The sequence below is a fragment of the Nematostella vectensis genome, chromosome 11, assembly GCF_932526225.1.
Source record: "Nematostella vectensis chromosome 11, jaNemVect1.1, whole genome shotgun sequence".
NCBI classification, from domain to species: Eukaryota; Metazoa; Cnidaria; class Anthozoa; order Actiniaria; family Edwardsiidae; genus Nematostella; species Nematostella vectensis.
This window is the reverse complement of record NC_064044.1, coordinates 2,906,372-2,931,232: the sequence shown is the minus strand read 5'-3', so window position 1 is coordinate 2,931,232 and position 24,861 is coordinate 2,906,372. Positions and strand designations below refer to the sequence as shown.

General features: G+C 39.5%; 3 protein-coding genes across 3 annotated transcripts; 2 read left to right on the top strand and 1 right to left on the bottom strand.

Moving 5' to 3' along the window:
- Positions 1-1,474: 1,474 nt before the first annotated feature.
- Positions 1,475-10,705, top strand: LOC5515955 (mitochondrial folate transporter/carrier). The gene is made up of 11 exons (XM_048734248.1): positions 1,475-1,788; positions 3,855-3,949; positions 4,636-4,691; positions 5,309-5,394; positions 6,292-6,399; positions 6,656-6,705; positions 7,009-7,122; positions 8,280-8,372; positions 9,209-9,267; positions 9,501-9,551; positions 9,937-10,705. The coding sequence occupies exons 1-11, from the start codon at positions 1,629-1,631 to the stop codon at positions 10,007-10,009; spliced, it is 945 nt and encodes a 314-aa protein (XP_048590205.1). The 5' UTR covers positions 1,475-1,628; the 3' UTR covers positions 10,010-10,705.
- Positions 10,706-13,365: 2,660 nt separating this feature from the next.
- Positions 13,366-20,869, bottom strand: LOC5515956 (dnaJ homolog subfamily C member 27). The gene is made up of 10 exons (XM_001636018.3): positions 20,739-20,869; positions 20,504-20,651; positions 19,734-19,816; positions 19,024-19,093; positions 18,378-18,542; positions 17,764-17,883; positions 17,143-17,309; positions 15,434-17,024; positions 14,692-14,857; positions 13,366-13,576 (listed from the first exon to the last, which is right to left on the bottom strand). Exons 2-8 carry the CDS (start codon positions 20,576-20,578, stop codon positions 16,892-16,894), a joined length of 813 nt encoding a protein of 270 aa, XP_001636068.2. The 5' UTR covers positions 20,579-20,651; positions 20,739-20,869; the 3' UTR covers positions 13,366-13,576; positions 14,692-14,857; positions 15,434-16,891.
- Positions 20,870-21,322: 453 nt separating this feature from the next.
- Positions 21,323-23,771, top strand: LOC5515957. Its single transcript, XM_001635956.3, has one exon. It carries the CDS (start codon positions 21,534-21,536, stop codon positions 22,482-22,484), a length of 951 nt encoding a protein of 316 aa, XP_001636006.2. The 5' UTR covers positions 21,323-21,533; the 3' UTR covers positions 22,485-23,771.
- The last annotated feature ends 1,090 nt before the right edge of the window (positions 23,772-24,861 follow it).

The window sequence follows — 24,861 nt, the reverse complement described above, 5'->3', positions numbered from 1 at the left end:
AGCGCGATGCGAGAACCCAGGGCGTCGCGGAGATCGGGTACGCAGGGAGCGCGGCGCGAGAACCCAGGGCGTCGCGGAGATCGGGCACACCTCATTGGAATCTAGAGGGAGGCGCTGCTTGCTGGTACCCTTGCGAGTTTCGTCGTGTATTCCACGTAGAGCAGCCACCTATGTTGATAACATAAGTGTTATAAAGCGGCAATCGAATCTCGTTTACTCCCGGTCAATTATGTAACAATCTCCGATTAGTTTTAATGGCACGCTAGATGCCAAGTTACATTTTTTTTTCATTAAAAAAATGTACGACAATCAAAAGACATTCTGACGACTGCAGAAGATGTAGTGGAGGAAATGTAGGACATGTACAGAAAATTCCATTTCCGTCTCCTTTACATGCCAGCATTGTAGAGGCTGACAAACTCCTGCTATTCTGATAACAGTTTAGTCTTTTTGCCCTGAAGATAAACGAAACATTTCCAGGTCCATTTCCGTCATCTAAAGAATAAGAGAGAAAAAGAATAAAAATGTTTATTGGCCTGGGGTCGAACCCGGTCTGAAGAACAAAACAGAAACCATACATACGGATTACCCAATCGGTGTGGCAGCACATTGCTTTTACAGAAGGCTGTAAAGAACCCGAAGGCCCCAAGCACCGATATTTCTGGCGAATATGCTGTACAACACTCTTGCAAGGTATTCCGACCCGCGCATTAATGGGGAGGACAATAACCAGGACCCCAGGCCTGTAATACGGTTACGCCACGCAAAGCTCGCCGAGATATATGGTGAAAAAATACAGGTCTTTTTTGGGCGCCTTGGGTACCTTGGGGGGTCGCTATGTCGCCGTGGCATCGTAACGCACGGGCGCATTGTCTTTAATTGTGTGCAGAACATCAAATTAGCGAAGAAAAAAGACGTTTTGGGAACCGTTGTTTTGATATCATGTGAAAAGCATAAATAAATAGAAATAAATTTAGCGATTTGGCGATTTTCTTTTTTTTTGTAAGGTTAAGGTTTAAGCTTTTGTTTTGGTTGCATCTCAAAAGACAAGGGAGATCACCTCCAACCTCCAAATTTTCCAAATTGGAAGCAATACGTTCTTTTAATGCATTCAACTATGTGCAAATGAACGCTATCGAAATAAAGAAGAAAAGAAAATAGACTTGGCTTAAAACATGAGGCCATGGTGTCTTGGTTGAAATGAATGGCGATGGTGTGGCAAGTGGCACTGAAAAAAGGCTCTCGTCGCCAAAAAAAATATAATAGCAGTCGAATTTCTGTGTGTACCACTGGTTCTTTCTTCACTTTCCAATTTAAGAGCCTACCCCCCCCCCCCCCCCAAGGTTTACCGCATAATCCGCCAAAATGCCCGCTTTTATCAACGCATTTACCGCAGAAGCGCGCGCGCGAGCAAACGCAACACACGGTCGGGAGACTAGTACTAGCAATCTCGTTTCTAGAGCCCACGTACCCACGTGTCAGCGGCATACGTCGTATCCATCAAATCCACAAATGTTGCACAACGATTTCTTGGTATTTTGATCTAAAATGGGCTGAAACAAGGAGCCCAAAGTAACTCAATCACACCATGATACTCTAGCAAAGGGACCGAGGGATATATATCAAGCATGAGTGGCGGACACACGGTAGCTGAGGCTTCTGTCACGCAGAAACCAGGTCCTTTCTTACGCCATGTTCGGTACGAGCACCTGGTTGCTGGAGTGTCCGGGGGTGTAAGTGCTACCATGGTTCTACATCCTCTAGATTTGGTCAAAATTCGGTTGCAAGGTTAGTGTCGTAGCATGGCGGTGGCGTTACAGCTATACACTGTTTTGAAATTGTTTCACAAATATTATATATACGTAAGTAAATATCATAAAGTACTCATACTTATTATCGGACACTTTAAGTTTGCACTACAGTTTCCTGCAATCAAAACATAAGAGATTCTTAGTTCATACAGCAAAAAAAAAAAAAAAAAAAGAAAAGAAAAGAAGAAAACACTGCCTATTTGTTATAATGATTCAACCAAGATGATATAAAATCAAAGTACCTGTTATTGTACGCCTTTTAAGTTATCAAATACTTATAAGTACATTTTTATAGTAAGGTACTCGTACCTATTATTGGCCACTTGTCATAATAATCTAGCCCTAGATTAAATTACCTTGATGTCTACAATTATTACCTTGATGTCTACAATTATTACCTTGATATCTACAATTATTACCTTGATGTCTACAATTATTACCTTGATGTCTACAATTATTACCTTGATGTCTACAATTATTACCTTGATGTCTACAATTATTACCTTGATGTCTACAATTATTACCTTGATGTCTACAATTATTACCTTGATGTCTACAATAAAGATAAATGCCCTTTAGCGAAGAGTGTTGGAATATGCAAGTGCTATCTGGGACCCGCATACCAGCAAGCTCATTGTCAAGATCGAGAAAGTCCAGAGGCGCGCAGCACGCGCGAACTGGGTTGGCAGCCACTCGAAGACCGCAGGCGCACCTCATCATTGGTGCTCCTAAACAGTGGCCTAAATAATGCCTCTATCCTGCCACTCGAAGATCTGAGGAAACCCTCTCGCGCCTTGCCCCGCACTCAACACTCTGAATTCTATACTATTCCTAACGCTAGAACTGACATATATAAATATAGTTTTTTGCCCCGTGCACTGAGACTGTGGAACAACCTTCCACAGTAATTGTAATTGACATGAGAGGCTTCCCAGAGGCCTTCCACGCTGGGCTTTAGACTAGGCATTGCGCTGTGCACTGACATATTGTACAATAGGTTGCGCAATTTATTAAAGTGAAGTGAAGTGAATTGAAGTGAAGTAAAGTAAAGTGAAGTAAAGTAAAGTGAAGTGAAGTAAAGTGAAGTGAAGTGAAGTAAAGTAAAGTAAAATGAAGTAAAGTGAAGTGAAGTAAAGTAAAGTGAAGTGAAGTGAATTGAATTGAAGTGAAGTAAAGTGAAGTGAAGTAAAGTGAAGTAAAGTAAAGTAAAGTAAAGTGAAGTGAAGTGAAGTGAAGTGAATTGAAGTGAAGTAAAGTGAAGTGAAGTGAAGTGAAGTGAAGTAAAGTGAAGTGAAGTAAAGTGAAGTAAAGTGGTTTGTTGCCCTATCATGGCCACCACTGTCCAATTATCGTCCACTCGCTATTTTCAGGAAAAATAGCACAGAAAACTTGCTTCATTTTAGCTAAAATACCACAGACAATAATCTCTGATGAATGTAGTTTGCAAAAGTGCCATTCAATTCTAATTTAAGCTTCATTTGGCTCTGTACAAAGCGGTTGAAAACTGAAATTATGCGTGCCTGTCACACTGCACGGCGAAAAGCTTGTTCACATCACTCAAATTTGTTTTGAATGGTTCGAGTGGGTGATGTTAGGACATGCGACCGAGGCCCAAACAACAAAAGATCACATTAAACCAAGGCTGATTCAAAGGCCAGAAAGCACCCTGGGACATCAACAACAGAATGGCAGATTTGCTGAGCGATTTTCATCACGATCAGTTAATATTGGAGATTTTTTCCCTCGCGTTTTCAACTCAAAGACAAATTTTCATGCACTATTTAACGGTGCGTAAGAATAAATTCTCCTAGCTAAGCAAAATAATAAATAATCGTAAAAAGCTTTACAAAACATGGTTCACGGATGTTGTTTCTTTGAATCAATGTGTCACTTATAAGGATAATGAGGATGTGGTCATTAAATATAAGGTACAAGTACCTTATATTTCTCAAATTTATTTTTCAGCCAGAATTTCTATCGATTAGCATGTGATGTCAACATGATCAAAATATTTTTTGTCCAACTTATGGTCATGTTTTGTAGTAAATGACGGGAGTGGCAGAGGGCCGGCCTATAAGGGACTGATTGATGCGACAAGATCTATTATACGGACAGATGGGTTTAAAGGTCTTTACCAGGTATTTTACAAAATATAGTTCAGAGTATTTTTGTTATTGCTTTCTGGGATGAGATAACTGTGGGCTAAAAAAACTGAAAGCTGCTAGAGTTTTTACAAATCAGCTATCTACTTTTTCAGGGGCCTGAAATGTTTCCCATAAAATTAGAAGTCTCCCAGTAGTAGTAGGCCAGTGCTGTTATACTCATACAGTTTTTTACTCATACTTACAGTATATGTTTTTAAGACATTGCTGCATGTTTTTTTAGGCGAGCCCAGGTGGCGCAGAACGCAAAGTCACCCTGTAGTGCCTATGCCTCTTATTGGGTTCTTGGTTCGATTTCCGGTTCCAACACGAGTTCATTTAGTTGGTTTCGCTTTTTCTTTGTGGGTTTTTTTTTCCAGGTTCTCTGTTTTTCCTCAACATCAACAATTTCAAAAATCAACAATTTCTATCTTAGCTGCTTTCCATGGTCAGACCATGAGTTGTGTGGCTGCACCATCCTATGCCTTCAACTTGACTACGTCTGAATCTACACTCTCGTAATTCAGCATCTAGCTTTGAAGAGAGTGATTAATACTCCAATTTATTTATATGTATTTTATTTATTTTTAATACATACTTGCATGCTTTCCTTGCTTGAATGCTCACATGATCATATCTTTCCCTTACTGAACTTTTTACCTAAAATTTTGTCTTTTGTGTAGGGAGCTACACCAAACATCGCTGGCAATGGAACTGCCTGGGGATTATACTTCTTTGGGTGTGTCATCTCACAAGATCTAGAGCTTTATGCCAGCTTTTTTACAACCAAATACTGTTGCTTCTGACTCCACTTTTTAGATGACTACCCTCTATCATTTTCAGCACAACTCTGATTAGTTTTAATAACCATCTGCTTATACCATCTCTGCTGTATTATATACCAGTAGAAATGGTAGTATTTGAGACTACAAAGTGGGACTGAATACTTTTATTTGGTTATGAGTGACGAGATAAGAAGATTAAGTGCTTTATAAGTCATCAACCAGCATCTTAGTGCTTATTGGTGAATATTATGATAATATATGATAATATTATGATAATATATATTTAAATTTAGCTGCAAAACAGACAAGTGAAAATATGGCAAGTCCATGGCAAAGCAAATATTTAGAACATTTTTTTTTCAATATATTCCTTATTTTATCATACATGAATAAATACATAGTTACATAAGTATCAAATACTGCAATTCAGGGATGTGTGTGTCCACTAACAACTTGCCCAAGACTCTCAAACTGGTTGCACGGAGCAGTAAAAATCACACACTTTGAGCGCTGAGAGTAGAGACTGAGGTGTCATATGGTGGTGGTGAAATTTCTTGTTACACCCTGGCAGGTACAACATTTTGAAGGCTGTTATGCAGGATGGGAGTGACGAACCACTCGGAGCAGAGAAGCATTTGCTGGCAGGAGTTATTGCAGGTACAAACATTAGGCCTTGTGTTAACAACAATAACATCATTCTGATGGACATTAGGCCTTGTGTTAACAACAATAACATCATTCTGATGGACATTAGGCCTTGTGTTAACAACAATAACATCATTCTGATGGACATTAGGCCTTGTGTTAACAACAATAACATCATTCTGATGGACATTAGGCCTTGTGTTAACAACAATAACATCATTCTGATGGACATTAGGCCTTGTGTTAACAACAATAACATCATTCTGATGGACATTAGGCCTTGTGTTAACAACAATAACATCATTCTGATGGACATTAGGCCTTGTGTTAAAGCCGCATTGTCACTAGTTTACTTCTGGAGGTCCGACGGAAACCTCAACCTTTAAAAGACAAAATAATCTATTAGAATCCGAGATATTTAACAGGCCATCCACTCTAAATTATCGATCACATCCACGAAGAAGCTTCCAATTGACACACTGCTTTCAATATTTTGAAATATTTTTCGCATTTTCCATTAAAAGTCATAGGAGATTGTTACGTAACTAATTGACTGGAAGTAAAATGGTGACAATGTGGCTTTAACAACAATAACAGCATTCTGATGGACAGTAACTAGTAACAGAGCAAACAAAAAAATTCAAATGCAACCTCTGAAAATTTTGTTGTGTCTATATTTTTTTATCTTTTGTCCTGGCTTTCATAAATAGTGCAGAGGTGATAAGGGCAAAATTCTTATAAAAAGGTATACATAAAAACCTTTTCATAAGGTATTGGTTTTTTTTTGAAAATCTGTCCTGAATGCAATGAGCCTACATCCATGTGTGAAGTCGCTGCTTCTTTAGTATCTCTTTCTTTACAGGTCATGTGTATTTGAATCCCCAAGCTATTTGTTTTATTTGTTATCAGGTTGGGGTACTCTAACGGTTACTAACCCCATCTGGGTGGTGAAGACCAGAATGTGCCTGCAGTATGGCGATGGCGCAGGACAGACTAAAAAATACACAGGGATGATGGGTAAGGCATCATCATCGTCATCACCACTATAATCATCGCTTTTTTGTTTTTCATCATTGTACAAGCCACCTCCATTATCACCATCATCTATCACCATCATCATTATCACCACTATTATCATTGTAATAATCGTCATCAAAGCCACCCCCATCATCAACAATGTTATCATCATCATCAATGTTCTCATCATCCACATCACTACCAACACACATCTAACCATAAAGGTTGACTGACTGTTCACCACTCTGTATTCTAGATGCTTTTATTAAAATCTGGAGGCAGGAAGGCCTGAGAGGACTTTACAAGGTGCTTACAGTAGTAATGCAATATGGACATCAATATAATAAGAGTACAAACTCTTATAGTAGTAATGCAGTATGTGCATCAAAATAATAAGTACAAACTCTTATAGTAGTAATGCAGTATGTACATCAAAATAATAAGTAAATACTCATATAGTATTCACATGTGCTACAAACTTGTATTTATGGTATGGAGTGACTTGGTTATAAGTAGTATATAGTGTTACAATCTTGTTTTCATGGTTATATGGAGTGACTTGGTTATAAGTAGTATAATATAGTGTTACAATCTTGTGTTTCATTGCAGGGTTATGCTCCTGGCCTTATAGGAGTATCCCATGGTGCATTGCAGTTTATGGCTTACGAAGAATTGAAGAAAGCAAATAGTGTATACTTCAACAGACCAATCAAGCAAAAGCAGGTTTGCCTAATTCTGGCATGTGCCTTTTTAACCATTTATCCAACTGGAGTAGGATTTAATATAAATAGTGTTTTGTAGCTTTCATCTTCAGTCTGTCTAAATCTGTCTACAAACTAACCCAGGTTTAGCTCTATCATAATTTTTCTTTGCCTCCCTGCTGCTTTGACTTTGACATAGCGATTGCTGATCCATTTGTCACCTGTCCATCCAGTCACCTGATTTTCACTTGTTAATACCAGAGTTCCCTGGAGTATCTAGTTATGTCATCCTTGTCTATGTCTTGTTTACACCAGAGTTCCTTGGAGTATCTAGTTATGCCATCCTTGTCTATGTCTTGTTTATACCAGAGTTCCTTGGAGTATCTAGTTATGTCATCCTTGTCTATGTCTTGTTTACACCAGAGTTCCTTGGAGTATCTAGTTATGTCATCCTTGTCTATGTCTTGTTTATACCAGATTTCCCTGGAGTATCTAGTAATAGCATCCTTGTCTATGTCTTGTTTACACCAGACTTCCTTGGAGTATCTAGTAATGTCATTCTTGTCTATGTCTTGTTTATACCAGAGTTCGTTGGAGTATCTAGTTATGTCATCCTTGTCTATGTCTTGTTTACACCAGAGTTCCTTGGAGTATCTAGTTATGTCATCCTTGTCTATGTCTTGTTTACACCAGAGTTCCCTGGAGTATCTAGTAATGGCATCTTTGTCTATGTCTTGTTTACACCAGACTTCCTTGGAGTATCTAGTAATGGCATCTTTGTCTATGTCTTGTTTATACCAGAGTTCGTTGGAGTATCTAGTTATGTCATCTTTGTCTATGCCTTGTTTACACCAGAGTTCCCTGGAGAATCTAGTTATGTCATCCTTGTCTATGTCTTGTTTACACCAGAGTTCCCTGGAGTATCTAGTAATGGCATCTTTGTCTATGTCTTGTTTACACCAGACTTCCTTGGAGTATCTAGTAATGGCATCTTTGTCTATGTCTTGTTTACACCAGACTTCCTTGGAGTATCTAGTAATGGCATCTTTGTCTATGTCTTGTTTACACCAGACTTCCTTGGAGTATCTAGTAATGGCATCTTTGTCTATGTCTTGTTTACACCAGACTTCCTTGGAGTATCTAGTAATGTCATTCTTGTCTATGTCTTGTTTACACCAGACTTCCTTGGAGTATCTAGTAATGGCATCTTTGTCGAAGATCTTTGCGGCTAGTGCTACATACCCCTACCAAGTTGTACGCTCGCGCCTCCAGGTAAGATATTGAGGACTGTCGTTAGGTTATCTTCCACAAGAAGTTCTATTGCACTCTCTGATTAGGGAGTGTTTATTAAATCCCCTTGGGAGTTTGACCCAGAACACTTTCCTCTTAAGTGTAAAAAGAGAAAACAAAGTTGTGCTTCCCTCTTTAAGAACTCCAGGATTTCAGTAGAACCCATAAGACTCCTCCTACCTGAGAGTCCCCCTCCTTGTGTGGCTAAACATTCTGGAGTTCTCCTATGCCTACCCCACCATATATCTTTCCTCCCCCTTTCAGGGTATTTAAAGCCGCATTGTCACCAGTTTACTTCCGGAGGTCCTCAACCGTTAAAAGACAAAAGAATCTATTAGAATCCGAGATATTTAACAGGCCATCCGCTCTAAATTATCAATCACATCCTCAAAGAAACTTCCAATAGACACACTGCTTTCAATATTTTTGAATATTTTTCTCGTTTTCCGTTAGAAATCATCGGATATTGTTAGATAAACGACCGGAAGTAAACTGGTGACAATGCGGCTTTAATGAACACTCGCTCACTGAAAGAAATGGGAGAATACCTTGTTGTCCTGCAATTGCTGAATAAGGTTTTCTACTGTTTATTACACTATTACATGTCCGTGATCAGCATTTTAAACGGGGGGATCGTTTAGCGGACAATTTCCTTCTAGCTTACAGTGTTCTAATTTTTTTTATTCAAGTGGGCCTTCCAGTATAGAGGGGGTGGGGAGTTCTAATTTTTTCATTTGTTCGATTACTAAGAGTAATGGCGAAAACCACTGGGTTTTTTTCTCTATACACATGACATGTTATTGTCCTTTTCATTTAAGAATCACAACACACTTGGACAATACAAGGGAGCGATTGACATTATACAGAAAGTCTGGAGGTATGATAGAAAATGATGATTAGCTCAGATTTTCTTTGCCTTGTGTATATCTAAGGAATAGCGGCTGTTAAGGACACTTTTTGCACATCGTTTTAGATACTTAACAGGGGCGGATCCAGAAGTTACAGAAGGGGGATAGGGGGAGGCAAGTGTTTGTTATTTGTAAGCCAAATATCTGAAAATAAGGGGTCCAACCCTAGATCCGCCCATGATTAATGCATGTTTTTTTTCAGGTTTGAAGGAATCAGGGGATTCTATAAAGGGATGGTTCCTAGTGTATTAAGGTATGCTGCCAACATTAGAAGCAATCACAAAGGCTATGCGGACGGCTGCGACAGAAATATTTTAAGTAGCTTGGCGTGAAATAGTTATTTTGTCTAAAAAAGTTCACCCGTTTTCGTCCAAACTACGACGTAGAATCGGCAGGTTTCACGGACTGGCGCGACGGGAACGTTCGCGCTGCCGTTCTCGCTGAAACAGTATTTGGAGCTATATAAATGAGTTAATTTTATCGAGACTACAGTACTTATAATTTGACCGCGTTTTTTGGTCGCCGTCGTTGTTGTTTGATTTCTTTTTTGGCCAATTTCACTAAGAAATCACCTGGTTTTTTAACTGGCGAACGCAAACGAGGATTCCATGGGTATTTGATGTGTGTTTGTTTTGCAGAGTGACCCCCGCTTGTGCTATCACCTTCCTAGTCTACGAAAACATCGCGCATTTCCTGATGCCCAAGTCTTGAACAACCAAATACTATGAAATCTGCTCTTAATTGATTAGGGTAGGATTTAATCAGATTGTCAATATTCTTAGAACTCGCCTTGATTGCTAAAACAATTCACATTTCGTATCCTCTGATCTGTCAACACGCTTCTCAGTTCTGCCTATCGAGGTTTGAATCTGTAACGGAAACAAAAATTCGTATCCTCTGATATGCTAACCTATCATTTCGTATCATTTCACGATATGTATTTCTTAGCCTGCGCTTGAGTTCGTAGATCATTAACAATCACAGTAAATGTGCTTTCATATTTTTACGTAATATTTAAAAGAATTTTGTAAATCCTTCTTACTTTTTGGACAGTGTTTTGAAGGATTATTTTTAATCAATACCATAAAATATGTCAGATTATCTCTCTAGGCGTTCCAACCCAAAAAGTTCAATTCTTATTGGTGCATCAAACCATTGTGTCTTGGCTTCCACGGTGTCTCTGGACCCTGAGATAGGCATTGATCGGACTTATTTGAGGTAGTGGCTCGCTTTTTATTATTATGGAGAGTCAACTATAAGATATTCGTGCACTCATCTGAAGGAACATTGGGTTTGTATATACTTAATATAACATTATATCAATGATAAACTTGTAAGGTATATAAAAATACATTTCAATGATACTCTCAAGTATATTTTACAATAAAATAAAAAGATATAAATTTTGATAGTGTTTGCCCTTATTTGGTATTATTAGTAACACCTACCTCCCCGCATAATCCAAATAAAACTAGTGTAAATAAGCACATGCAGAGCTGTTAATTCTCTAGCGCAGTTTTCACGACTTGAGGAGGACGCGCGTTCCAGTTTTTTTACTTTCACTTGGTTTTAAATCTTTCATAGCCATAACGCCCTGAGACGCCTGTAAAATATAGGCCCATCTCCAAAACGTCAGAAATGCAAACTAAACATCACCAGACCCGGATACTCGTAGATTCATCCAAGGCATAGACGACCTTCAAAAGCGCATGTAAGCAATGTAATAGAGTTGAATCTTTTGTCAAAATATCAACCTTGATTTCTGACCAATTCATAAACAAATGCTTAAACTTAGAAACATTTCTTACCAAAAAAGACACAAAATTCCGAACTACAAATAGAGACAAGCAAAATAGAGACAAGTCTCTTTGCCCCGAAGCCAAACAAAACATTTTCAGGTCCAAGGAACCCAGAATAAGCCTGAAAACAATTTTTGAATAAGGTTGGGTAGCAAAGATGGCCCACATTGGAGAGTATGAGGCCATTCACCAGAAAATTCCTTACTCACTTTGTGAGGCCCAGACAAGGAATTATCCCATTGAATCAACCTCAGCGTGCAAACATCCATAAGCACAGCATTAATTATGCCCAAAAAGACTTTGTGATGTCCTAAGGCACTCTCCAGATATGAAAAAGCTGTAATTTTTAGGCAAATTACAAGCAAAACTGCTGTAAGCAACAGGCAGCAGTGCCGTCGCTAGAAAGAAAAGGCACCGCAGTGCATTGTTGGAAACTTCAAGGCATACCGTCTTAGGTCAGCGGTAGCTTAGCTTCACTGGTAGTGTTGGACTTGAAAGGGGGGGAGATTTCTGTTTTCAGTCTGTTTTTCTTACAATTTTGCTGAAAAGTACCCAGGAGTGAAAGGGTTAACGTGTCTTTGTTACATTGAATGGGCATAATAAGTTACCACAGTTAGTCAGGAGGTCCGGTAAAACGCCCTACAAGGTCATGTTTAAACCAGTTTTTGTCGAGAAATTCACGGTCAAAATGTCTATAAACGAGAAAGGGCGCTTATTCGAAAGGGAGCGCTAGCAAGCAATGCTTTATTCAGTAGAGCCTCGATTTAACGAAGTGCCAAGGGACTGGGGAGATCTGTTCGTTCGATCGAGGGTTCGTTCTATCGAGGTTCTGTTCCATATGTTTTACCGTAATTTTGGCCGGGCTTAAGGAATGAAATTGTATGTTATACCTAGGAAATCGTTATATAGTGGTTCCCTAAATCGAGGTTCCACTGTATTTTGGGAGGTATCAGGTCATGTTTAAAGGGGCGTTTATTTCATCTTCCATCCCTAAGAGGCGGCGCTTAATTGAGGGTATCAGGCCGTGTTTGAAGGGGGCGTTTATTTCATATTCCATCCCTAAGAGGCGGCGCTTAATTGAGGGTATCAGGTCATGTTTAAAGGGGCGTTTATTTCATCTTCCATCCCTTGGAGGCGGCGCTTAATTGAGGGTATCAGGCCGTGTTTGAAGGGGGCGTTTATTTCATATTCCATCCCTAAGAGGCGGCGCTTAATTGAGGGTATCAGGCCGTGTTTGAAGGGGGCGTTTATTTCATATTCCATCCCTAAGAGGCGGCGCTTAATTGAGGGTATCAGGCCGTGTTTGAAGGGGGCGTTTATTTCATATTCCATCCCTAAGAGGCGGCGCTTAATTGAGGGTATCAGGCCGTGTTTGAAGGGGGCGTTTATTTCATATTCCATCCCTAAGAGGCGGCGCTTAATTGAGGGTATCAGGCCGTGTTTGAAGGGGGCGTTTATTTCATATTCCATCCCTAAGAGGCGGCGCTTAATTGAGGGTATCAGGCCGTGTTTGAAGGGGGCGTTTATTTCATATTCCATCCCTAAGAGGCGGCGCTTAATTGAGGGTATCAGGCCGTGTTTGAAGGGGGCGTTTATTTCATATTCCATCCCTAAGAGGCGGCGCTTAATTGAGGGTATCAGGCCGTGTTTGAAGGGGGCGTTTATTTCATATTCCATCCCTAAGAGGCGGCGCTTAATTGAGGGTATCAGGCCGTGTTTGAAGGGGGCGTTTATTTCATATTCCATCCCTAAGAGGCGGCGCTTAATTGAGGGTATCAGGCCGTGTTTGAAGGGGGCGTTTATTTCATATTCCATCCCTAAGAGGCGGCGCTTAATTGAGGGTATCAGGCCGTGTTTGAAAGGGGCGTTTATTTCATATTCCATCCCTAAGAGGCGGCGCTTAATTGAGGGTATCAGGCCGTGTTTGAAGGGGGCGTTTATTTCATATTCCATCCCTAAGAGGCGGCGCTTAATTGAGGGTATCAGGCCGTGTTTGAAGGGGGCGTTTATTTCATATTCCATCCCTAAGAGGCGGCGCTTAATTGAGGGTATCAGGCCGTGTTTGAAGGGGGCGTTTATTTCATATTCCATCCCTTGGAGGCGGCGCTTAATTGAGGGTATCAGGCCGTGTTTGAAGGGGGCGTTTATTTCATATTCCATCCCTAAGAGGCGGCGCTTAATTGAGGGTATCAGGCCGTGTTTGAAGGGGGCGTTTATTTCATATTCCATCCCTTGGAGGCGGCGCTTAATTGAGGGTATCAGGCCGTGTTTGAAGGGGGCGTTTATTTCATATTCCATCCCTAAGAGGAGGCGCTTTATTGAAGCTGGGAGAGCTTTGGATTTTGTCCATCAACTATTGTCTCTCACCGCAGTCCCCCCCCCCCCTAAGGAGACTTCTTGTCATCACTTCTCTCACTTGATGTCGCTTCTGTGACGTCATCACTCCACGGCCAGGACGGAACGCAGAGCTTCTGACCATCTGTACAGAACAACAATTAAAATTCATTTGCAAATATAGATGCACATATTCTATTAATATAATAACTGCTGAGAAGCTATATAATATATGAGAGGGTACACTTATTTCAAATGAGGTTGCACTGTAGTGGTTCATGGGTAACGTGCAAATGGCTGAACACTGCACAATGAAAGCCAAACGAGGACATAACCAAGAATGCTACAGATTTCTAAACCTGGATTTGTTTATAAGTGCTTATTCGCGCATGAAGTCGATACCCATTAAGCATTCTCCGAGTGCACCCTTATTCGCATGCCGGAAAATAAGTGTGCTAAGTATAACATACGGGACATTAACAAGAAAATAAGAAGAGTGCTAAGTATAACATACGGGACATTAACAAGAAAACAAGAAGAGTGCTAAGTATAACATACGGGACATTAACAAGAAAATAAGAAGAGTGCTAAGTATAACATACGGGACATTAACAAGAAAATAAGAAGAGTGCTAAGTATAACATACGGGACATTAACAAGAAAATAAGAAGAGTGCTAAGTATAACATACGGGGCATTAACAAGAAAATAAGAAGAGTGCTAAGTATAACATACGGGACATTAACAAGAAAACAAGAAGAGTGCTAAGTATAACATACGGGACATTAACAAGAAAACAAGAAGAGTGCTAAGTATAACATACGGGACATTAACAAGAAAATAAGAAGAGTGCTAAGTATAACATACGGGACATTAACAAGAAAATAAGAAGAGTGCTAAGTATAACATACGGGACATTAACAAGAAAATAAGAAGAGTGCTAAGTATAACATACGGGACATTAACAAAAAAATAAGAAGAGTGCTAAGTATAACATACGGGACATTAACAAGAAATAAGACGATTGCTAAGTATAACATACGGGACATTAACAAGAAAATAAGAAGAGTGCTAAGTATAACATACGGGACATTAACAAGAAAATAAGACGAGTGCTAAGTATAACACACGGGACATTAACAAGTTGGGAAGCTGGTGACCGTAACAAAGTTTTAAACCAAAAGCTCTATAAAAGTGCATTCCAGATCATGTGTCATCATTCAACCTCTATCAATCGCATGTGGAGATTAAGATTTGTTACCTGTTTTGCAGATGGGGCGGTAATTTGGAAATAGCGTGTTTGGATCGACGGGTATCCTGTGGCCATCTGGCCGTAGTTCAGGGAAGACTGAGGCGAGTGACGTAGAGATGGTCATGTACATTTTGTCCAGCTCTCTGTACGCCGGTGTCCAAGTGGTTTCAAAGTTCTGTGAAACATTAATTAGGATACAAAATGTTTTACTTAAAGATCGATCAAAGACTTCTGAGCTACAGCGCAAGCATTAATGTGGGCCTGCTATGTTGTTTGTTTTCTCTAATACCATAATGGAAGGTGCTTTTAAATAGTTCGCCAATATTTCCCTCGTCTTGTGGTCAGCCCAGCGAGATAGTGCCAGTTGTTGGTTGATGATCTTGTGTCGGTTTGGACGGTGCTTAATAAGTCAAACTAATCCCTTAGTAAGATTCCCACAAAACATAACTACCGCTTAACGTCATTTGCTCGAATAAGCCCCTCCCTAAGTGGGGAAATGTGAATAAGCACTATCCCCGAATAAGCGCCTCCCCTAACCTGTCGCACGTTAGAAGGAAAAGTAAGGAGAACTGACAATACTACCCGCAACAACAATTTATCATTGAGTGCTTGTTTTATTTTTGTCATGGTTCTGGGAAACTTATTATCTAGAGTTTATTGCACTTTTCTGGATGAAAGGCTAATCGAATTTCAATTTCAAAAATAATCTTATGGCTGGGCAAAGAATAGCTGAATTTTATAACATATTTACCTCATGTTTTTTTGCCTCAAATAATGTCGCTGGATTCTCTTCGCGTTTGTCCTCCGCCTTTGCCAAAGATTCAAATTCACTCTGAGACACTGCCATTGTTTTGAGTACAGTACTAACTAGACCACAGCTTATACCGTTAGTCTCCTCTAAGCTTTTGTAGTTCCTTTTCTCAAGAAGAGGGCGGTTGTTTTAACAGTGTTGTTTGAGTTTTTTTTTTACTTTTAAACTGTATTGCACTCGTCAAAAAATAAATCGCGCGCAAAACATTTCAAATCCTGGCGAGGATATTGTGCGCGCAGCCCGTTCGGTCACGCGCGAGCACTTTTGTCAGCTTTCGTCACTAGACCCCACTAGGGGGCCGTCCACACTAGCACGGATTCGTTTGAATCCGTATACTTGTTGATACGTTTAGGCCTTCGTCCACACTAACACGCGCGCTGGATCCAGCGAATCCGGATACTTTTGAAAACGCTGTCGAAAGTAAATCCGTATACTTTGGTCCGTAGTGTGGACGTTCGAATCCGTATCAAAATGAAAACGATGGCGTCATATCGCAGGCGTGCGCTGCTTTGAGCATGCGCATATCATAAAAATGACGTCACCCTGTACCTTTCAGCGTTTTCAAACGTTTGAAACCGTGTTAGTGTGGACGCTGAATCCAGGCTAACAAGATGCGAAAACGATAGTGTGGACGCGAATCAAGTGATGCGTTTTCGGCGAAACGAATCCGGATACTTTTGAATCCGGGTTAGTGTGGACGACCCCTGTCATTTCGATTTTTGCGTCCCGACTTTTTCTCTTTCGCTCTCCGCAATACTTTTACCCACAGGGAGGCCAAGCTCACAATTAGTGGTTTTGGGGTTTTGTGAGAAATTCTTAAAAAAAAAAAACACAAAAAAAAAACTCGCCGAGCGGTTAGAAGTGATCAATTTAAATACCTCTGTGAAGTTTCGTAAAATTCGGTCACCCCTATATAACATGTTGAATGAGGAAATATGATATAATATGTTGAATAAGGTACTATGATATAATATGTTGAATGAGGTAGGTGAGACCGAATTTTACGAAACCTCACAGAGGAAATTTATTGAATAAAAATCTATACAAGGTGTAGTTACATACTATTTACACACAACAAAGGGGTAACACAGGTCGTCGAGCCTGGTGTGTTATCACTTATAAGCAGTGACCATTAAAAGCCTTACCAGGGAAAAGTCAAGGGATTGTTGACATTAGATAGGGTGATTCTAGAATTCAGGGAGCCTAGGGACCATATCTCAATAGATAAAACATATATCAGGAGGTAATGTCATGGATCTCAGCTCCCATAATCTCCTTCTAAGCTTTCAGTATTGAGGGAAAGAGGTAGGGGTGGACCATGGGACTTGTCTCACCCCCTGAGAGGCCCTGCTAAGGTTCTATATGATCTTCCCCGGTGCTATATGATATTCCCGGGTGCTATCTGTGGTTCTGAAGAAGTGATGCACGTGCCGCTACTAAAGCCTTGAATGCTTCTTCTGAACCTGGCGCCACACTCTTATCAGGGTGGATCAGTACTGCCAATTTCTTATATGCACGATTGATATCATCTCTGCAATACAAAAGTAAGTGATCATTGCAATGGTCCAAGAATGCCATACCTTCATTACCTCTAAACAGCCCAAGCCACAGCACCCCATCACGGCCTCATTTATATATAAACCACTCACTTGGTGGCACCTTGCTGGATCCCAAGTCGCTCGTAGTGATCCTTGGCATTCTTCAATCTCTGGATCACTTCAGCCTGTTCCTTGCTGTAGCCCAGGGTTAATGCTGTGTCAATCAACACAGGCTTCCCACCATTCTCCAGGGCCTTGACAACACCCGTGAACAGAGTCTAAAGGGGAGGATATCATTATCAAACATCACCATCATTAATTATCATCATCATCCATGAATAGACTCAAGGGAAGGGAATCATCTTCATGAGAATAATGCAATATCATCAAGAACAAAAGATGTGAACCTAAAGGGAAGAGCCAAGTAAGAGAAAATGGTGGGCTGATCAGGCAAATTGCCCCTGCATTTTCAATGATTATGCTTGAAACCTGCAGAGTGAAAGAAAACCCCTGAAAGAATAAAGACATTCCTCCCCTTCTTGATCTCGCACTCTCCCATCTACCCCCTATTCTGTCATGCCATGTTTACCATCCATACAGTAGGGCCCATCATCTAGATTTTCTATTCAGCTTTGGTTTGGCTCCACCACCTACTTAGAGATGCATGCCTACAGGGGAGTCTACGGCACTGTGAACAAGACGACCGGATTATCACAAGCTAACGGCTCTCACCTGGAAAACCTCAGGGATGCCATCACCGGTCTGAGCGGATGTCTCAAAGTAGTAAAACTTATGATTTTCTGCCCACTGTCTCCCCTCACTTTCCTCAACCAAGCGCTTACGGCTATCGACCTTAAGGTGTGCAGTAAAAGGGAAGATTAAACATCTAATGAGCATAAAACCGACTCACTGGATTACTGTGGTTGAAACCAGCCTTCATATGGTGTATGTATATTATTAAAACTTTAAATAATAGTTTTCCTTGTAACCATTAAATGTGGTGATCAAAAATTATTGAGCACAACTACAGTATGACCAGCACTAACCAACTATCATTCATCTACAAAATCTCGAACAAGTACAACAAATCACCGTCATCATATTACTACCTTATGATAACATTATGACAGTGTCATAACTTGCAAAAAGGTCCTAATCATCATCATCATTATTATAACTCTTTAATTATCATCATTTCAATTATTATTAATAATAATGATAAAACAGTAGATAAAAAATAATAAAAATCATTAACAAAAATAATATTGACAATCTTCAATGTCGCTCATGATTATCACTATCATTTCATCTTCATCATTTTCAACATAATCACTACTAACACCTACTTTGTTGGCACAGACGACAAACACCACACTGTTGAAATCACTTGGTGATCCTATATCCTTCTTTATTTCATCTAGCCAAATGTCCAAAGCCTCAAAGCTCTCTCTGCTCGTCACGTCATACACCAGCAATGCACCCTGGGTATCCTTGTAGAACTCATTACGGACCTGGGCAGGGGGTAAAAAACTTTCTTAGTGCAAAATCAAATTTACACAGTTTTTCGTGACAAAAATTTTAGAGAACAAATAATTATGCTTTATGAATATACTTCACCAGCAACATGATCATGTTTTATCATCATCACTATTATCACCATCATTGTCATCATTTTAATCATCATGATTATGTTATTATAATTATCTTCGAATCTTATTCAGAGCATCCAGTCACTGCAGCTTATGTGATACCTACACACTATCCAATAAAAACAATTTTTTTCCTCACTCTCACACTTTTCCCTGCACTACATGCTGTACTATCTTAGATTAAGGGACATTAATAATGTGCGCAAAACATCCTTAAAACATACCAACGGAAGTACTTCATGCAAATACCAGGCATTGTCAATGATCTCAGGTCATCTTGCAAATTAAACTAACATATTTGTTAGATATATGGTTTAGATGATGTGTTTATTTCCCTCAGTACCTCATAGAAGACAGGATGCCCAGCCATATCAAATATATTTACTTTTATCTCCTTATCATCAACAACAACTCTGAAAAACAAATAATCGCTTCCATCAGTTAAGAAAATATGAAAAGTTAAGAAACAGAGAAAAACCGTTTTCAATCTGAGGAATGGAAAGATGGTTTTTTTATAGAGGTGAGTATATATATATATTACTGTATTTATCAAGAGTTACAAAATTTATCCTGTTAAAACATACTTCTGACTTTAGTTTGTATCTGTAGTGAATTTCAAAAAGGGTCAGATACATTATGCTAGAAATTTTATTACGCTTTTAAGCATCGCTAAAAAACTATTATACTTAGAAAACTACTTTCAGTCATTTTGAAGACTAGCAGTTTTTTGTTTCCCTTGAGGGTTCCATTGCAGCTAGTCTGCACTTTTTTAAATAAGGTTGCTTTCAAGAAGCAATGGGCCTGCAGGGATTCATGGGTAGTATACATGCATATCAATGATTGAATCTGGTCTGTGGAAGCCAGGTAAATGTTTACGGGCATATGAACAAGAATGCTGCTTTAATATCCTTTTCAAACTGTCTTATACTGTATTTTGCTTACTGTATGCTTATTTCTTTATTGCCATGAAGCACTACAGGCTTCGATGCATGGATTCTCTGAGTGCAACCTTAATTGAAATAGGTGTATAATGTTTTGGTAACAAAGTCTTACTTGGTGACTCCGTAGTCAATCCCTATCGTGGTCATATACTTGCTAATAAACCTCTTCTCACAATACCTCTTGATAATACAGCTCTGAAATCCAAGCAAACACATACAACCCCAACATAAAATTATTATACGAATCATAAGCACAGTAACAATAATTAATGTGTTCGTAAACAATGACAAACATACAGCAGGAATTACTGTAAACATAAACAATGGAGATGATGATAACATGACAAAAATAATTTAATTATCAAATAACTAAAGGATTTGACAAAAAGTGTGAAAATAGGATTGCTTATATACAGTGCTATATGGGAATATATCTTGTTATTATCTGGGTAACTTAACCCAGACAAAGTAGATCAAAGTAATTTAAGTAAATATTACTTACAGCATACCTGTCAACCTCCAAAAATCTCAAGGCTTGAGAATTGTTGGGGGGAGGGGTGGGTTTAACTTTGCAGGCGTTTGCCGTATAGAAACCGAGGGTGTTAGATAAATTGCGCTACACAAGGGAATTCTTGTTTCAAATATTTTAATAAAAAAAATAGCCAAAATGACAATTTTTCTACAGAATATTTTTTCGGAAGCGATAAAAAGCGGAAGATTTGGTGCTCAACGCGGGAGAAGGGGTCCAAAATCTTGAGACTCCCGCCTAATGCGGGAGAGTTGCTACAGTTACTACCGTGAACCTTGTAAGTTATCAACATCTTGCTTATCATATCTTTCAACATGTTTCAACAGAAAGCATTTGTTTCATTTTTTACTGACCTTTCCTACTTCTGCATTTCCCATGCTAATAATCTTGACTCGTATCCCTCGCTTAGCTTTGTTTTTCTTTTCCATATCTTCGGATCACCGAAATAACTCACTTTTTACCTTCAGTGAATTTAACCTCAACAATCACAACAACCTTCAACTTCGAAACCAAAACAAATCACCATAAGCAACATTTTACGGGTTTCTCTGTTCAACGTTTGAGCAATGTAAAATAATTTATATAAACCTCTGATTATCTTGTAAAATCAATCACGTTTTTTCGTCCATCGAGGGTAATTTTCTCAAAAAGTTTCACTTGACAACTGAAACCAGGGAAACCGCCATATTGTTTAAAAACTAGACCCAGTCCACACGTCATATGCGCCACAGACCGATGACGTTAGATTTACCACAGGACCCCCATATCAGATTCCTTTGATTTTCGTTATCATTGTAAATGTGGCGGCCCTAGCGTTTTGTGTTTGAGCAGGTTAAGTAAACCTGACAAAATAAAATAAATACAAAGTCCATACAAGTCACTGTTTGAATGTTACCGGCTACAGACAGGCATTGTAAGCTAACTATGGGGCAGCATACCTGTTTTGGTGTAGAAAATTGTTTTATATATAATTATGTAGAAACAGGTTTAATGCCAGAAAACAGGTATTAAATAAATGTTAACAATAATAATAAAAAATATTACTATGAATTCGTTTTGCAAATGTAGACATTGTCTCCTTGTATTAATCCGCGCTTCTCGACTTTTGATAATTTCATGTGGCGACCAAAAGAGAGACCTATCTGCATTTTTGTCAACCAATCAACTAATTGTGGTGGTTTTGATTAATAGGTAATGCGCTATTGATTAACAAGCGCTGTTAGATTTGTACCGTCCATCAACAACCATGTCAGCTCTTTGTGACGTCACCACGGGTAGCATAGATTTAACAACAAAAGGATCGCGGCATTTTATTTCCGCCGGAACGAGAGATGGCCCTCGTGTAGCAGCAGTCTGCCAAAAAAAACTATTCGTACCAGAAAAATGAGTCTTCATAATTTTTGGATAATGGACGCATCTGTTTGCAGTCTGGTGTTCATGAGTGCTTTTTACGGCGAGAAGACGCGAAAGAGTTTTACTAGCGATAGCGCGCCTACAAAGAATGGGAAAAAAACAACAGAGCCTGTAGAGGAAAGCCAAAAGTTGGAACCAGCAAGTCTGCCATGGTATATTCTCCTAAACTTCGCCTACTTCGCTACAATGGGACTGACAGTTATTTGCTTACAGTACTACCCGTCAGTCATGATCGTTCTTCAACACATGGCTGTACTCTGTTTTATACTAGTAGCCTTCACACAGTGGTTCCCTGGCAAAATTGCCTACTTTGTTGGAATGTCCTTTGCTTGCCTTTGGCTAGTCTCGGTCAAAACACAGTTCCGCTGGCTTATCAACAACGTTATCATTGCCATGTTTTCGCTCTTGGCAAGTCACGTCCAATTCCGCAACTTCGCGTTTCTACAGATTTTTCTCTGGACGGCGTTTCTCTACGACGTATGTCTACTCTCTCGAATGAACGACGGGTCGCCGGAGATTTTTAGTGTTGGGGATTGTTCAAGTCTGCTTTGCCAACTCTTCGAGATGAATAATGCGTGGGAATTACCTGCGGTTTTTACCGTTCGCTTTGGCGAAAACACTACCCACGTGTTTTTAGGAACAGGGGATATAGTAATAGGTGCGATTATCGCGAACTTTGCCATGTCTTTTTTCAAGTCCTTTAAATGTGTGATAGGTATTGTAAGCAGTTATGGCTTAGCCATAGCCTTCTTAAGTCAAGTCGACTCCAACAAGCCGTACCCCGCGTTAGTTTCTATCGTTCCTTGCTGTACTGTTGCTATCATTTTATGTGCTGTCATTAACAGGAAAACCAAAAGGCTGTTTTCTATGAGTATTCGGGAATGTGAATCGAAAGATGATGAGAGCTTGCTGGTAATCTGATCTTTTGTTCGCTACTGGTGGACCTGTTAATAAATGAAACAATAGGCCTTTTCAAAATAATTCAAAACAATCTTACTGTCGGATCCGTTGTATCACGACGCCGCATTTTCAACATCGATTTGTTTGTGTCTTTTGGGATTTTCTGTTCCGCCAGTCAAATCATTCTAGGCCAATTAGATTCTTGCGATCTCTCGCCTAATGCGCAGTTGCCTGGCTTTCTGTCGCGACACTGTCTGGTTTTCGTCCAGAGGATAGCAAGGGAACTGAACAAAGCGAGACTCTGATTGGCTCAGAATGGTTTTACTGACAGAACAGAAAACCAAAACAAATCGTGTTTTGAAAACGCGGGTCGCGATACAACGGATTCGACAGTAATAGTCTCTTTAGGAAAACAATCATTATTAGTGTTCCATAGTCCATATACTATCAAATTGTTTTAGATGTCCTATTAAATCGCAAGCATACATACTGTATAAGAATAGATGTCGATCAAGCTTGATGGATAGCTTCTTGCATTTTGCTATTATCTTCCTAATCCAGGCAGCAGTTTGTTTACAAAGCTTTTCACTTCTCATTTGCATTAGTAATTCTTTTTGATTTTTCTTGTTTCTCAGCAACCACGTTAATTTGTTTAAGAATTTACCAATTAAAGATCTATCATTTGGAAGATAAAAGGGGATTTTACTATTTTTTTTTTCTGCTTGATCCTATTACTGATGGGCTTTGGTTGCTTCTCCTTAGTTGCTCTGGTAGTCCCGACTTAACCACAGCTATCCAAGGCTCGCGCCGAGTGAGCCTTGTACTTTATTGGTAACCGCTGCGTCTGTCCAAATCCACAAAATAATAAATAAATAAATAAATAAAAACGCTATGCTAAGTAACTTTTGGCACTCCAGAAAATATCCATACCCGCTATTGAGGGGGTGGGAGGTATGACCCCCCACCCCTCTGAAATTTCCAACCCTCTGGAAAAAGATAAATACAGTAACTGTCAAGGAAAAAGGGCATTTTACCCCCCCCCCTCCCCTCTGGAAATTCCGGGGCGTTTGAGACCCCCCCCCCGGAATTTCCACTCCCCTAGATGGGGGGGGGGGGGTATGGATATTTTCTGGACACAATTCCTTTTTATGATAATAAGAATGGATGCTTATTATTGTTCATAATTCATAAATTATCAAAGTGATGTAGACTTTCTGACGTGTTTTTGAAATATAATAATTCAGCCACGGGTGAACAATTACATTGTCAGTGAATACAAAACAAAAAAATAAACAAAATACAAATAAACAAAATCCAGACCTGTTTTACTAAAAAAATATCGAAAAATTAGATAACTTGTATTTGATGAACTTGTACTTGTAAGACAGCATCCATATTCTAGCGGCCACACCAAAACGACAAAAGGATAGGATTTGTCACGTCTTAGCTGAAAAAAAAAGGGCCGGCCGAGTACAACAATCTCAGGTCTATGGGCCTGTGTTAAACAATTTTTAGGTAAATATCATTCAATCCATTTTAATTATTTCAGAAAGAAGAACATTTCAACTCTTCAGAAACTCTGCTTCGCACCTTGTCCAGAAAAAAATCTCAGATTCTCCAATGAAACGCTTTGGGCTTTTTGGTCTCTGATTCTCTATAGGCAAGATATAACTTTTCAACAACTGTTTCCCGGACATTTGGCGGTTTAGTCGAACTGAGCTAAGCGGTGCTGATGTCTATCCTCATGCCGAAATAATGCATTAGGAAACACGTGACTGTAGTCAGAATGTAGGAGGGGGGGGGTCTTCGTAATTAAAAAGAACAGGAGGGGGTCAGAATTATACTTGACGCTGTTGGAGGGGGGTCCAACGTAATTTTTCATTATTTCAAGCTCATTTCACGCCACCCCCCTCCTGATAATTATTTCACAGTACCTTTGTAGGCTCCTTCAACAAGTCACTGCTACTTCTGGTTGGCTGAATCATTAAGAGATCTGTATTTGTTGTTTTTACTTTCTTAGTCAATAAAATTGGTAGGCGTTTGGGTTTTTAATTTTCTTTCCTTTTCAATTTACTTTGCCAGAAAGGCTCGATACTGAATGAAACAAGAAAGAAAGAAAGCAGGAAGAAAATGCGAGAAATTAATATCGTGTTTTATTTGTGATGCATGACATTCAGACAATAAAAATACAAAAAACACATGACACCAAAAGGCAAGGCGAAGAACAAGAAACCGACTACAAAAGGCGTAGATATTGGCGTTTTACCACCGTCAACATAACTAAACAGCTTTCCAGGATCAAACTTGAATTCAACATTAAGCATAACAGTACCTACAGCTCCAGCGAAAACTGCCGCGATAACAGATGCGATAGTTTTCTTATGCGAAACATATTTAT